Genomic DNA, 15,514 nt, shown 5'->3' with positions numbered 1-15,514 from the left:
ATGTCTGACCTATGCACAATTGATATGTTGTGTCTGGGTGAAATTTAAAAAAATCCACACCTACAGAGGATCCTTAAAGCTTTGGAACTGCCATCCCTTTGCAACATTGTCCTTTTGCAAAATTTCCTGATCATTCTGCACATGATTCATTCTTTTCTTGCCAAACGTTTCTCCAGAACACGCACTGTATCAACTATACCAGACTCAGCTGTTATCAACTCACAGCAGGACTTAGTGCTGACACCGTAGCTACTCCCTTGTTTTTCAGCACTTGTAATGACGCAGCTGGGTTTCAGTTCATTGTGCACTGCCCAAGCAGAATGCAGACCTTTTCTCTGTTCATGAGGTTTGCGAATAGACCTGTGAATCTGGAATTGCTGAAAATAGCACTCTGAATCAAATGTATTGCATTTATGTCCATAAATTACATACAGACCTTACTTAAATCTTTGTTGTGTTATCTGTCCTCTACTTGGGTAATTATCAAAAGAGTTTGACTCAATTTTTTGTGTGACTTGTGCTGTCAAGGATCACCCATGAACAGTGTGATCTTGGGTAGGTTTCTGCACAGAGCCATGATCTGCAGAAGCACACTTCAGCAGGGCACCTAGGTAGTGTGGCAGTGAGCGTGGCACTGGTATAGCTCGGGGTGTCAGAGTTTGGAATTCCGTTCCATTGTCCCCTGAAAGTAAGTCTGTATGTTCCTTCCCATGTGTCTGTGGGTTTCCTGAGGTTGCTCCGGTCTCCTCCCACAGTCCAAGGATATACCAGTTGATAGGTCACTGTAAGTTGTCCCATGACAGTTGGGGGTTACCGGGTGATGTGGCTCAGGACGGCCTGTTCCATGCTATATTTTTAAATAAATAACCTCTCTGTTGTCGAAGGTGGTAAGAGGGAGCCTGATGAAGAGGAAAGTTTCCTATATAGTTTTAATCATTCATCTAGGCCTTCATTTATGTCATTTGCTGCACAGAAAATGATAAAAGAATCAAGGAATGTGGAAATAGGACAGTAAACAGGGAGCTAAGTAGGGTCAGCCAATATGGTGGCAAGACCTAATCCTTCTCTTAGTTCTGAATTCAAAAGTAGGCCTTGCTGGCTCTGTCATTACTCTGGTAACCAAATATTTGCAGCACCTCATTCGGTCACAATATCTCAGGGCACAATAGGCAGTTGTTTTTGATGTAAGATGCTACATAATGAACCTCAAAGTCCAGGCCAGCATCCATGACAGTACTGAGAGAATTCTGCACTGTTAGAGATGGGGTCTGTCAGCTGAGGTGTTTGGCCGTATTCGACATGCCAAGGGCACGGCCTAAGAGTTTCATTGGCCTTTGGAGGTCCGAGACTTCGTGGCTCTGGAGACAGGCGGATCGAAGGTCGGTGTCCCGGCAGGAGATCGGTGTGTCGTGGGAGCTGAAAGGTCAATGGCTGTGTGCCCAGAGATCCGAGATCTTTGGGCACAGAGCTCGGAAAAAGCGACACAATGGACTTTTAACATTGTAAACCGGCAAGTTGTTTGTTATGTCTCCCCTCTCACTGTGAAATGGAGACACCTTTTCCTCCGTTATTAGGGGGAGAGAGAGAGAGAGAGCCTGTGGTATATCGAATACCAGGTGAACGAGTAGTCTTTGAAGTACTGCAAGCCTGTGTTTTTGCCGTTGCTTTGCTGTATGCTTGAGTGCTCGGTGATGGTTACCAATGCTTTATTTTGTTGGTGGGGGGGAGGGGGGTTCATTGCTAGCTGCCGTTTACGCGTGGGAGGAAGGGAAGCTGGGGGGGGACTTTGGGGTTCTAACATTTAACTGTCATTCATTCTTTGGGGGCACGCCTCTGTTTTCGTGGATGGTTGTGAAGTAAAAGCATTTCAGGATGTATATTGTATACATTTCTCTGACATTAAATGTACCTTTGAAACCTTTGAAGCTAGTTGTCTCGGGTTGGTGCATAAGGTGACAAGGCACTTTACAATGAAGAGCGGGTGGGTTGCTGTTTGTGTCCTGGACGTAACGTACATCCAGTTCATGTAGGTGAAAGGTACTGAGGCAGATTACCCACCAACATCTGCTTAATCAGCTGGGTGACTATGCCATGGCTGGGCTACTTCCATGTGTGCTGCAGGGCAGCAATCCTGCTTGGCATTGCACTGGTGACAGGGTCAGCATTACTAATCCCTGTGTACACCCCTTGACACAGCACCAATTCTGTGCTTGGGTCATCTGCCTGCTGAGCTGGCACTGGACTAGATATGATGCAAGTACTGCAGCCCCAGTGAAAATCAACTCACGAGAACACATTCTTATATCAGATTTTATTTGACTCAGTGTGTTTATGAAAGTGTGTGTGAGAGAGAGAATGTGTGTGTGTGTGTGTGTGTGAGACCAGTAGACATTGGAGCAGAATTAGGCCATTTGGTGCTCCCCCATTTGATCATGGCTGATTTATTTTCCTTCTGAAACCCATTCCCCTGTTTACTGCCTGTAACCTTTGATGTCCTAATTAAGTAAGAGCCTATCAACTTCCACTTTAAACATACCCAATGACTTGGCTTCCACAGCCGTCTGTAACAATCATTTCCACGGATTCACCACTCTCTAGCTAAAGAAATTCCTCATCTCTGTTCTAACTGCAGGCCCTTCTTTTCTAAAGGCTGCACCCACTGGTCCTAGACTCTCGCTATAGGAAACATTCTCTCCACATCCACTCTATCCAGGCATCTGTTAATGCATGTGAGAGTGTTAGTGTGCATATGAGTGTGTTTGTGTGTATATATATATATATATATACACATATATATACAGGGGTATGTGTTAGTGTATGGGTGTGTGCGAGTGTCTAGGCTTGCATGAGTGTGCAAGGATGCATGCGTACCTGTGCATTTTTAAGACAATTTCACAGATACTGCCTGATTTTGAAATGTTTCTGATTGCTGAAAGGCATTCAGTGACAGTTTCAACAGCCTGTGGGCAAGGTTCGGGTTGGGTGAGGGAGCCTCGCCAGCTGGCAAGGCCATTCTATCCGTGTAGTGGGACAATTACACTGGGAGAGAAGATGCACCATGCAGAGCTGAGCTGATGAGCTGGCAAACACCTTCCAATGATGACTTCCTTGGAACAGGCTGAAAAGAACAATGGAGTGCAGGGGCAGGTAGCCAGAAATCACAGTCAATAGAGCCTCTGCTCTACTACTTGGTGGTTGTCAATCTGTTGTTTGCAGAAGCTTGCTCTGCACAAATTGGCTGCCACGTCTTCGATACTACATCTGTGGCTGCACTTTAGCACCGGAGTTATTTTAGTCTGGAGCAGTGGATCATCTTTGCCTGTGCCCTCTGTAACTGAGTGTCCAGTTCACAAGTAGAGGATCCAGTTCTATTTTTATTGGAAGGAGACTTGATATTTAGTCGATAGCTTTGATTATTGGGTTGAATTTTTAAAAATTTTCATTTGGCGCGGTTGTTACCAGGCAGACTGTAAGTGGATGAATGTCTTGCCTGTGATTTTATTTACTTCTGCATGTCGATCCTTTACTTGGTGAAAATCACCCTAGTAGAATCCTCAGTGACACTACCGTCTTCGGGAATGCTGTAGACACCCATTGCAGGTCTGGGATCATTCTAGATCAATAGTCCCTATGATTGACTTAAATTAGAACACCCTTAATACATACGTATGTTTCTTCTTTTCACTGTCACTATAAATGACTGTGTTCATCACTGGCAACCTTTAATTCTAGCATACTGCAACATGAAAGAGAGGTGCTGATGTTAAAACTGAGAAATCTTACATGTTGGGAAAGGCTTTCTCTCTCTCCTACCCAACACCCCTCCTTACTATCCCCTGCACAAAGAAGTAGGCCATTTGGCCCCTTTAGGCTGTGCCACCATTCAGTTAGCATTTCACTACCTTCTTCTGAATCATTAAAGTATATTTCAAATAGTTGTCGTTCAAGTACTGCTCCCTCTGTTGCCCATGGGCTGAAGTCCCCAAGCTCAAAATGACACCCTTCCATTTGTTACTTCATCCTAATAAGCGAATTCTCCATCCACATTAACATATTTTGTTGAGCTCTTAGCTTGAAATGTAATCTCTTAGTGATCTCTGTGGAGTTTTCACATTTTCTTTGTGACCATGCGAGTTTCCCTGAGTGTTGCAGTTTCCTTCACATCCTGGAAATGTTCGAATTGGTTGGTTAAGTGGCTATTGTATTATCATAACTGTACCAGTGGATGGATGTTGGGGGAATCGGGGGACATGATAGGCACGTGTAAGAGAAAGAGCTGTAGGAAGTTAGGTGGGGAATGGGTTTAATGGGATTCTTCGGATAAGGATGGAAATATAAGCGTCTAAATGACCTATACCACACAAAAATATGGGATGAGAAATTTGTGAATGTGAGACATCTTTCCTCAAACCACTTTGACTTGCACTTCCCCAAAATGTCATGTTAGTCTGACTTGATTTCCCCTTCATGAAGTCATGCTGACTCTATTGATTCCAATTTTGACTTTCTAAACCTTCTGTTACTAGCTCTTTAATAAATAATAATAACATTTTCCCAATAATAGGCATTAGGCTAACCAGTCTGTAGTTGTTTCCTATCCCTTTTGAATAAGATTATCACATTAGCAATTTTCCTTCGATGCGCACCTTTCCTCTTTTGCATAGAGAAGGAAAGGTAGAAGAAATATTTACCAAAAAAGCTGTTTATTCAAAGCAAAAGTTCTGAATTCTTCAGTGGATTTGAAACAGATGCAATCTATAAGGCTATAAATGGACTTTATGAATATATAAAGATCATAACATTACCTTTTTGAATAATCCACACATTTTGAGGCATTAGACTTTAAAATGTTGCTCAGCAGTGCTTTGCCAATATTACCCAGGTTGTTCTCCTGAACATAATCATTGCAATAAAAATCCTTTTTTTCAAACATAATTACCCAGCTGCATTCTGCTAAAGGCCACACACACAGAATACTGGAGGAACTCAGCAGGTCAGGCAGCATTTACGGAAATAAATAAACAGTCGCGTTTCAGGCCGAGACCCTTCTTCAGGACTTTTCATCAGTCCCGATGAACGGTCTCGACCAGAAACATCAACTGTTTCTTCGTTTTCATAGACGCTGCCCGACCTGCTGAATTCCTCCGGCATTTTGTGTGGTCTGCCTCGGATCTCCAGCATCTCCCGAGTTTCTCATGTTTGTGCATTCTGCTGAATCACGGACACATCCCAATCAAGCTGCATTCTGGGCAACCCTTCATCGCAAGGAGAACTGTGTCCAGATGTATCCTTTGGTATAGGATTTTGCTTATTATACAGCAGAAAGACAATTCAGATAATCAGGTTCAGATGAATACCCAGCAGAAAATTCCCATCAGTCTTGATCCCGATTTCCTCGAGGATGCAGGGAAACCCACAGACACAAAGGGAAAATGTGTAAACTCGACAGAAAGAACACCAGAGGTCAGAATCAAATCTTGGTCTCTGGCACTGTGAGGTTTGAACAAAGACAAGAAAAAATAGCCAGATATGTCTATCAAGGGATAGTGTCCAGGATGTATGTTGATGGGAAAATGTCCACTATTGGTTTGGTAGTGCAAGCAGGAGATTTTTTTTTGTGCCAGTGTGTATATAGTCTGAAGAAATTAACTTTATTAGTGAAAACAAAGCCTCAAAAGCAATTGGAAAATGGTGCTGATGTCATACCTGCCGTGCCACAGTGCTGAGAGAAAGTGACATTAAGCCAAAATCCAAGTCAGAGGAAGTCATCTGCCATTTAAAATCTTGCCCCATTAGGGTTGGTTGTCTGAATGTATCACACATACCACTATCATGGATTAAAACATATGCCACCCCAGGCTACCTGATGCATGCACTCAGAATCGCATTCTTACCTAAAATTACTCACATTTTCAGGAAAAGGCTGACTGGGGTGGAAGGAGGACCCTATCTCCCATGATCACATTTTCCAGCATCCAAATGATGTCTGTGGAAAAAGGCATTGACCTTGGGCGGGTTTTGGCACTGATATATCCATGCAGATTTGTAGAACAAGAACGGCACAAGAGCAATATGAAAGCAGAACCAGGAGTGAGCCACTTAGCCTCTCAAGTTTGCCTTGCCATTGAATATGATTATGGCTAATCTATGCCGGCATCAACTTTGCTGTATTATTTCCCCATAGCCTAAACTCAAATCTCATCTTTCTATTATTTATCTGGCCTCACCTTCATTGTATCTAATGTTGTAGCCTCCGTCATCATCAGGGGCAAAGACTTCCAGAAATAACTACCCTATGAAAGAAGAAAATTTTGCACACTTGTTTTAAATGACCGGCATCTTGTAGTTATATTCTCTTGTTTGTGACTCTCCCACATCTACCTTGGGAACATCTTTTGTGTTTGATTAAGTCAGTCCTCATTCGTGATAGCTCCAGTTAATACCAATCTGAACTGTATAATTTCTCTTGATAGAATAAACTTCTTGTGTCAGGAATTAGCCTGGGGAATCTCCTTTAGACCACCTCCATTGTTACTGTATCCTTTCTTTAACTGAGGAGACCAAAACTCTTCACAGTTGTGGCTTCATCATTACCTCGTACAACTGTAAGAAATCTACCCTAATTTTAAACTCCAAACCTTTAACAATAAATACATATATACTGCTTAACTTCTTGCTGGGTCTGCCTGCTAATCTGCCATGATTCATGCACTGGAGCACTTTTTCAATTTTGTCCCCACATTCTACCAGTTCTAACTCAGAGTCTTGCAGAAAATGATAAGATGGGAAAGACATGCTGCCTCTGTGGTGTACATGCAATGGATATTCCATCTCAAGTATGATTCTGTTGAGGTCAAAATCAAAATTCAGAAGTTGAGCTCAAGTTGCATGCATTGCTGTTGAGAACATGCAACTAGAGATGCAATACTGGTTAAGTGAAAGGAAAGTAGGCCTTTGCCATTTTACAGAAATTGCATTTTGAAGATTGATCAATGGGTGGTGCAACCAGTAGAACCACTGCCTCAAAGTTCACTGACCGAGATTCAATTCTGATATCCAGTAACACACACAAAATGCTGGTGGAACGCAGCGGGCCAGGCAGCATCTATAGGAAGAAGTACAGTCGGCGTCTTGGCCCGAAATATCGACTTCCTATAGATACTGCCTGGCCTGCTGTGTTCCACCAGCATTTTGTGTGTGTTGCTTGAATTTACAGCATCTGCAGATTTCCCCGTGTTTGCGTTCTGATATCCAGCATTGTCTATGTACTTTCTTCCTGTGATCACGTGGGTTTCCTTTGTGTCTTCAGCTTATTTCTATAGGCCAAAGATGGTTGTTTAATAGGTGGAAATTGCCTGTACTATGCACAAGAGTGGTAACATCTGATGGGTGGGGGAAGGGGGGTTGGATTTGATGGGAATCTGAAAAGAATAAGATGTGATTATTGTTAATACATGGTAATAGATAGTGAGGACTCGATGAACCTTAGAATGTGTTTCCACTTCGTTTGGATCTATGAAAATCTATTTTAGGATAGAAAACCCGGTTTTTAATAGTTCTTTCTTTGAATGCTGAAAAAAGTACTACTGACTGGTTTAAGACTATGCAATTGTGTCATCACTGTAATCAAGTGACAATTGTCGGACAAAGTTCAGAGAGGCACAGATTGTGAAAGGCACAGACGGTAGTGCTTTCATCAAGTTACAAGACACGAGTTCACAAAATCATCTGATGTTCACAGGCAATTTGTAGAGTTGATTAATGTTTCATTGGACAAACAGAAATAGGAGGCCTCTCAGCCCATTGCATGGGATGCCCGACCTTTCAAACAACAGAGGAGTTCCAGGTTTCATTTTCTCCGTGTCCCTGTTAGTTGTTCCTTTTCAAATATTTTTCCAACTTTTCTTGAACATCAAATATAGAGTCTTGCAGCAATGGACAGTAAGACTTGTGGATTAAGATATGTTAAAGGCAGGGGGAAATGAGTTTTCTATTAGGTAGGTTTAAAAATTACTCGTGGAGTGGGTGATCCCTTCAATTTCTGTGAAGGTAACATATTTCACAATACCTTGTTACTTCAAGCTTCAAATTAAATCTAACTTAGCTGCTTGTTCAGCTGATAATTGTTGGAAAATTATTTATAGAACAACAGTTACAATTGCATTCTAAAGCCTCTGCATATATGCATAATGTTTGCATTTACCATAGAATATAGAGCATAGAACAGTACAACACTGAAACAATATTGTGCCAGACCACTTAAACTAGTAATCAAATAGCTAACTAATCTAATCGCTTCTGCCTGCACAGTGTCCATGTCTTTCAATTTTCTTTATATTCATATGCCTATCTAAATATTTCTCAAAAGTCTTTGATGTTTCTGCCTCTACCACCACCTGAAGCAGTGCATTCCAGGCACACACCGCTCTCTGTATATACACAAAAAAAACTTGCCCCTCGCGTCTCCTTTGAATTTGTCTCCTTTGAACTTATCCCCTCTCACCTTAAATGTATGCCTTTTGCTATTACATATTTTCATCGCTGGAAAAAAGATCTGGTCAGTCTACTTTATCTCTGTCTCTCATAATCTTATAAACCTCTATCTGATCTCCCGTCAGCCTCCGCTGCTCCAGAGAAAACAACCCAAGTTCATCCAACTTCTCTTAAGAGTACATGCCCTCTAATCCCGGCAACATCCTGGTGAACCTGTTCTGCAACCTCTCCAAAGTCTCAATATCCTTCCTGTAATGTGGTGACCAGAACTGTATGCAATACTCCAGATGTGGTCTAACTGGTGTTTTATAAAGCTGCCACATACCTTGCTGACTTTTGAACTCCATGCCTTAACTAATAAGGACAGGAATGCTATATGCTTCTTAACCACCCTATTTACATCACACATTTGCCTCACCTTCCACCTCCTAGTCCAGAGAACTACAAAGGGAGCAAGTCCCTCTTTACCCCAAAGAATACATAACATATACAAATATGACAAACTTTGCAGATGCCAGAAATCCAAAGCAACACACACAAGATGCTGGAGGAACTTGGCAGGTCAGATAGCATCTATGGAAATGAATGAACAGTCGAGACCCTCCTTTAGGACTGATAAAGTGCCTCGGCTTGAAACGTCGACTGTTTATTCATTTCCGTGGATGCTGCCTAACCTGCTGAGTTCCTCCAGCATTTTGTGTGTGTTGCTTATATACATATTTATCTGTGTAAACCATATGTATGCAGGATTTTGACATTCATAGGCAGTGTACTATTGGCTCAGGAGATTATTTGTCTGTTCTTGGAGTGACACTGTGGCGCAGTGAGCACAGCTGATGTTCATATCTCCTGTATTCCAATGTATATCCGAGGATGAGCTGATGATTTAACAGACAGTAGAGATTCCTGCTCCACCTATGTTTCATGACATGTACTACCTACTGCAGTCATCTTAAAGCCCTAGATAGATAACACCAAGGCTGCCCTGACACAATCCTTCAAATCCACTGGAAGATTAGCAAATCAATATCAATGTCCTCTTTCAATATTAATATCAATGTCACAGCATTGAAAGATCATTGAATTCCTGAGTACACACAGTCAGTCCTTTGAACAGGTCATGTTATTTGTGTGCAACACCAAATTTGCAAAACAGACGCTCAGTTCCAAACTCTTCCATGGCATGGCAGAAGACTATCAGGAAGACAGAGGAAACAGCTCAAGACTTCCTTGAGAGAATGCAGTGCCCCCACCAATTTGTGTGGAAATTCTTGACTCATGTCTCCTCAAAATGGAGTAGAACCTTTCAAGTTGATAGTGTGAATCTAGACTTCTGTGTGCAGGGTATTACAGGTCTAGCAGAAGGAGTGTACTGCCTCCAAAACTATCCACCTACCTACCAAATAGTAAGCAGTATTATCATACAGTAGAAAAAGGGTTGGAAAGTTGGAAGGAGAGGGTTCCATCACAACCCTGAGTGGATCCCACGTCTCAACAAAATAGAGGTCGGCAAGAACAGGAGTGGCAGACAAGCATTCTTACAAAGAAGCAGAATGGGACTTTTCACTGTGTTAAAGGTATAACACACAAGCTGTGAGTGTAAATAAATGACATTTAAGAGTTCTTTAAGTGGTTTTCTTGTGATCAGTAATGCACTTTGATTGTAAAAAGTGAGGGAAAACTTTCAGTGTTTTGTAGGGCTACTGCAGTTCACTTCGCTAAATTAAGTTTTTCCATCAAAGGTTGTCCGGCTTCCAATTAAAATGATTTGGCTATCAAACTCATTGCTCAGGCAGAGAACAAAGCTTGCATGTAATCTGATAGTGCTAAATGTAGGTTGGAGAGCAATGACCGAGAGTAACCTCCTCTCTCTTTCACGCAGCTCAGCGCTGTGGTATTGCTCCTTCAGTCAGCTGAACTGCTAGACTGAAACTGCTGCCAAAAGCTGCTTCGGACACAGCACAAAGGAAGTGCTGACTGGTTGAAGCAGTCGTGTTGAAGCAACTTGCTCTTTCCTCCCACCCTGAATCTTTAGATCAGAAATGTCACAACCCAGTTTGAAACTGAATGCAAATCTTTTCAATCTTTTCCTTCACTCTATCACTCACAGATGTTCATTCTGAGGAAATCCTCCTAAATATGCTGCCTTGCTGTCTTTCATTTTGCCTTTAAGACGTTCTAATAAACCCAACACTTAGAGTATTTCTTCTCATTGTCAAAGTTCCTCTGCTCTTGTTCTTTCTACATGCCTTGGTACTAAAGGTGTTGACTTCTCCTTTTTACAAAAATGTCTGACAGGTTTGAGGGTTATTTTGTTATGTTCTGTTTTCTGTGGGTTAACGTGCGACATAATCATTGTGCTATAATTGAGACAGGAAGCTCTTGGCTGGGTAGATGTTGAGATGATTTTTTTCCTTCCAGTGTTTTGCAAAATTCCTTGTGCTGCAAGCAGGGGAACATCAGGATGTCAATGCCATCCTGAAGACTCCTCGGTTTTGAGCAGTCAGGGTCAGGAGCGTGTGGATTTACACTTTGTCAAGGAGGCTTTGAGAGCATCCTTGGAGTTTCCTCCTTGGTGGAGGAGCTCAGAACAGAGTGCTCGTTTTGGGAGTCACAGGCCAAGCATTGGATTTCTGCCCTGAAAGAGGATGCTGGGATTCATTCATTTCTCCCACCTGTAGATGTGGTGTATTTTGCTGAGATAATGTTGGTGGTTTTTCTTCTGCACTTTAAGGTATTATAGCTGAAATCATCTGTGCCTTGGAACAGGAGGGCAAGGATCACTGCTGTTTGCTATGAGTTAGGTGTCAGTTTGTAGGTCTTGATCATCAAGTGCTCTTTTCATCAGTTAGACAAAGCTGGCCTTCTGTGGACAATGGTGAATTTCATCATTTGATGTATCTTTTCATGGAAGTATGACTTCTGAAATATGGGAAGTGTTCCAGATATTCCAGGTTTCAAAGTGGACTTTCTTGTTGGACGCTGGTGTTGTACATTGGGGCCATTTTGCTGAAGAACTATTGTCTTGTGGGCAAGTGGTATGTAGAACCGTTCATCTTAGATGCTTCAGTGAATGGGTCAATGGTGACTTGGATCTTAACCTTCAAATGTACAAACACTGTCAGACTTCACATGTACACTGCAGCTCAATGACTGAAGTTGAAATGACCTTGGTTTTGGAGTGGAGGTGCTGTAGATTGAACAATTTCTCATAAATTAGCTTCATTCCAATTGGATCCTTAATGGAAGTAAGTTGCTAAACTAAACATGAGCGATGAGCCAAGGCCTGACTGAGACCATTATGGACTGGAGAGTTAGAATTTGTACTAATGAAAATAACTGCTCCTTAAGGAGTGATAAAAAGCTCTTCCACATTGCCAGAAGTAAGTAACTATGTACATATTCCTGTTTGGAGGTTATCAATGTCAGTTGGCAACATGAAGGTGTTTTCATTTTGTGCTCAGTGTCCCACTCTCCTCGCACGCTCTGAGGTTCCAACCCACCTCCCCCCTCCCTGAAACACTGCCACAATCCCATTACTGACATGCAAAACTTTGCCAAATGCTTGGTGTGGTCATATTCTGATGAGCTAATCAGAGAATGAAGATGAACACACATGGAAAAAGTATACAGCTGGAATGCAGCCGACCAGATTCTGTTCTTCATTAACCCAGTATGTTGGATAGAGCTGATTTTGGTGACATTCCTTTCTTCTCAATATCAATTTAATCAAATTTTAACTCTGGTTTGATGATAGTGCGGTTATGTTTTTTTTCGGGCTGATTTTCTACCTCTGTCCCTATTGTTAAAACCTGTTTCAGAAGTTGAACATGTTTGATGCATCACAGTTGGTGCAGTTCCTGTTAAAATGTGCAGAAGCTTTTGAAGCATATACAGGCTGAGAGGTTATTATCGGTCAGTTCACATGCCTGTACAAGTCTTTGGCTTCCCTCGTGCACGTGGTTCATCTGTGACTATGAATATTAATGAGATTCTGTTTTGAGTCCAAGTGTTGAGCACAGACACTGAACTAAAGTAACCCCACAGAAGTATTCAGTGAACATATACTTCCCTTTTAAGTTGGCAGTCTCTCAAAATTTTATTGCTTCTTTGCTTTTACTTGCCAGTTCAGATACATTGGAGAAAAGTTAGGCATGCTTTTTTTTTCAGAATGTGCCAACTTTTTATTTTAAACCGAGATTCCATCTGTTATCTCAAGGGGTTGTAAAAGATCCCATGACACTATTTTGAAATGCAGTAAGAGAATTGTGAATGCCTTAGCCAGAATTGACTGCTGACAAAATATCACTAGAAGGAATGATCTGCCACCAATTACATTATTGTTAGGAGGAGTTTGTTGTTTTCAAGTTAGCTGCATCAGGACAGTAATACACTTACAAAAATACTTAATTACTTAATTAATTAATTAATTAATGTAGCATTAATACTTAATGTTGCATTAGGTGTCCTGAAATGCAAAGGAAAAGCTAAGTTTATTAATATAAGTATTTATTCTGAAAATACCCTGAACCAAAAGCTAAAGCTTGGTATCATCAGGTGGTAACAATAAATCAAGACTAAGGTTACTTGTTGAGGAACAGTGAAGGAGTGAACCAATAAACAACAATATAAGCCGAATGATGGGTAACCTTATTCAAGCATACAAGGTCCTAACAGAATAGATGCTGAGGTAGTTCCTCTTGTGGGAAAGTTACAAACAAGGTTACAAAGTAGGAGGTCATATTTAAAACTGAGCTACATAGAAATGTCTCCTCTCTGGAATTCTCTGCCCCTGCAGGTGGTGGTGCAGATCATTAGATATGTTTAAGATGGAGATACAAATACTCAAGAAGATAAAGGTAATGAGGCTTACGAAGGAACAAACAATATGCTGGAGGAACTCAGCAGGTCAAGCAACATCTGTGGAATGAAGGAATTGTTGACATTTTAGGTGAAAATTCTGAATCAGGACAAAAGATAGAGAAGGGTGATGGTTGGTATAAAGAGGAGAGGCTAATGGGGAACTGACACAGAAGAAGAGCTGAGGATGGTGTAGAACAGCCATATTTTTATTGATTGATAGACTACGCTTGATTGCAGTGTCAAACCTGCTCAAATTCTTTGCTTACTGACTGCATCTTATTTTTGTGTGTAGATCTCAGGCTCCGGGATTTCTTGATTGAAAATGAGACACTGTCAGAATTTCTGTACCAAAACATGTCGTTTGATCATCAGACAGTGGATAAAATTCTGGATGCTGATGTAAATTTTGAAAAGGTAAAAAAAAATGACAGTAGTTGTAGAGTAATATAGACAACAACATTCAATCTTAGTCCGTAATCCATCATAAGACTTTGTGTCTGGTTCTACGTTGTTCCAGCTTTTCTTGCTATATGTTCCTGTGCTAAGATTTATACTATCAATATCATCTTGTTGCCTTGTAACAAATCTGGTTTTCTGGAAATTTATATGAAACTGTCCATGTAAATTTCTAATGCAGTAGTTAATATTATGTGTCCATGCAACAATATGGAAGATTGTCCAGATATATCTAATATATGAAAGTACAGTCCAGCAAATCTTCCAATCGGTTCTGGTCTCAATCATCAACAAAGTGAATGAACGTGCCATCTACAGTGTAATTAAGTGCTATTTACTAACCAATACCACCTTAGTAATGCCCACTTTGGGTTTTGCCAACATGTCTTGGTTCCAGACCTCATTACAACCTTGGTCCAAATATGTCCCCAAGTGTATAATCCCAAACATGAGGTATAAGTGACCTTACTTAATACTAAAAGGCATTTCTTGACTGAGTAGGATATCAAGGAGCCCTGAGGGAAAAAACAGTCAACAGGGGCATCAAGAGAAAAGAGTTGCATGTAATGGAAAGAAAAATTAAACAATCATAATGTTCTAGTTCAAACTGTCTTTAGTTGCACCATATTCCTTCTGTCATAAGATCAAAAGTGAGATTTTTGCTGATAGCTACAAAATGTTCGATTCCATTCTCAGCTCCTCATTAAAGGATCCAGCAGGTCCTTTTGCATTGCTGTCACCATCCCTTACTCCTGGGCAGTTTGAATTAGTTAATTTTGTGTAATTTCAGTGTGCTCTCTGAACATTTATCATACAGTAATTACCTCTTCGGAACTTAAAGTTCTACATTGGAGGTGCACTATGACATGTTGCATTGACAACTTCCTACACAAACTCAGTTGAAGGAATTTATTGTAGAAGGATGGGAATGGGTAGCAATTGGAAAGTGTTGAATACTTCGAGTCATGTGAAGGATGGAAAAAAAACCCACCAGTTTAGTGGTCTTTTGGTGTGGATCATTTACACTGGCTATTCCCACTTCAATACATATTGCGACATAAAATCTTGCACCTTAGAGTGTGCCACTCAGCAGTATTCAGTTGCATTGTAAGACAGGTGAGTTTAAGGCAGACCAAAGTTTGTCTGTCTCTGAGCTGATGGTCTAACAGTAGCAGTTGATATGAGTCTCGGGATGAATCCCTGGGTATAACCTTGTAGAATAGAGATAGAACTGTGTAATGCGGCTAATTGTGATGAACTTTAGAGAAAAAGCACACTACATCCCTTTGAAGTTCTTGATTAAACATATAGTCCAAAGAGAGAGAGATGTTAGTCTCATCCTATCAGTTGAGGTAAAATGCTCAAAATCTCTGGAGTGGGACTTGATTCTATAATATTTTCTCTTCAATTATGCTGCTGAGCCAAACATACAGTCCACTGATAAATAAGAAATTCTACTTGGATCAGACACTTTACAAATGTTGGTCAGAACCAATAAAGCCAGCCATTTTACAAAAGATCACTTAGACGCTAATTCAGTCATTCACTGTGCATTTTATATGAGACACGTGCAAGAAAGTACTGGGAAGAAACAAATAGTAAACATACGGGTTAAATTTCAGAAAAATTGTGAAACTTGGAGTTAAATTCAATCAAATTAGTACTTGCATGACTTTGTAAAAAGTGTCATCTTCATATTTAT

At 40.9% G+C, this 15,514-nt stretch overlaps 1 protein-coding gene and 1 long non-coding RNA gene across 2 annotated transcripts in view; one reads left to right on the top strand and one right to left on the bottom strand.

Annotated features, from left to right (window-relative positions):
- LOC140729167 (phospholipid-transporting ATPase ABCA1-like) overlaps positions 1-15,514 on the top strand; it is a 165,281-nt gene that overhangs the window by 58,193 nt on the left and 91,574 nt on the right. Inside the window, exon 6 of the mRNA XM_073048637.1 lies at positions 13,649-13,770. Within this exon, the coding sequence (XP_072904738.1) occupies positions 13,649-13,770 (122 nt within the window). The remainder of the gene's footprint in view (positions 1-13,648; positions 13,771-15,514) is intronic.
- LOC140729168 (uncharacterized) overlaps positions 1-15,514 on the bottom strand; it is a 60,034-nt gene that overhangs the window by 3,358 nt on the left and 41,162 nt on the right. The window lies entirely within an intron of this gene.

This window comes from Hemitrygon akajei, chromosome 6, assembly GCF_048418815.1.
Source record: "Hemitrygon akajei chromosome 6, sHemAka1.3, whole genome shotgun sequence".
Lineage (NCBI taxonomy): Eukaryota > Metazoa > Chordata > Chondrichthyes > Myliobatiformes > Dasyatidae > Hemitrygon > Hemitrygon akajei.
This window is presented reverse-complemented; position numbering and strand designations above follow the sequence as displayed.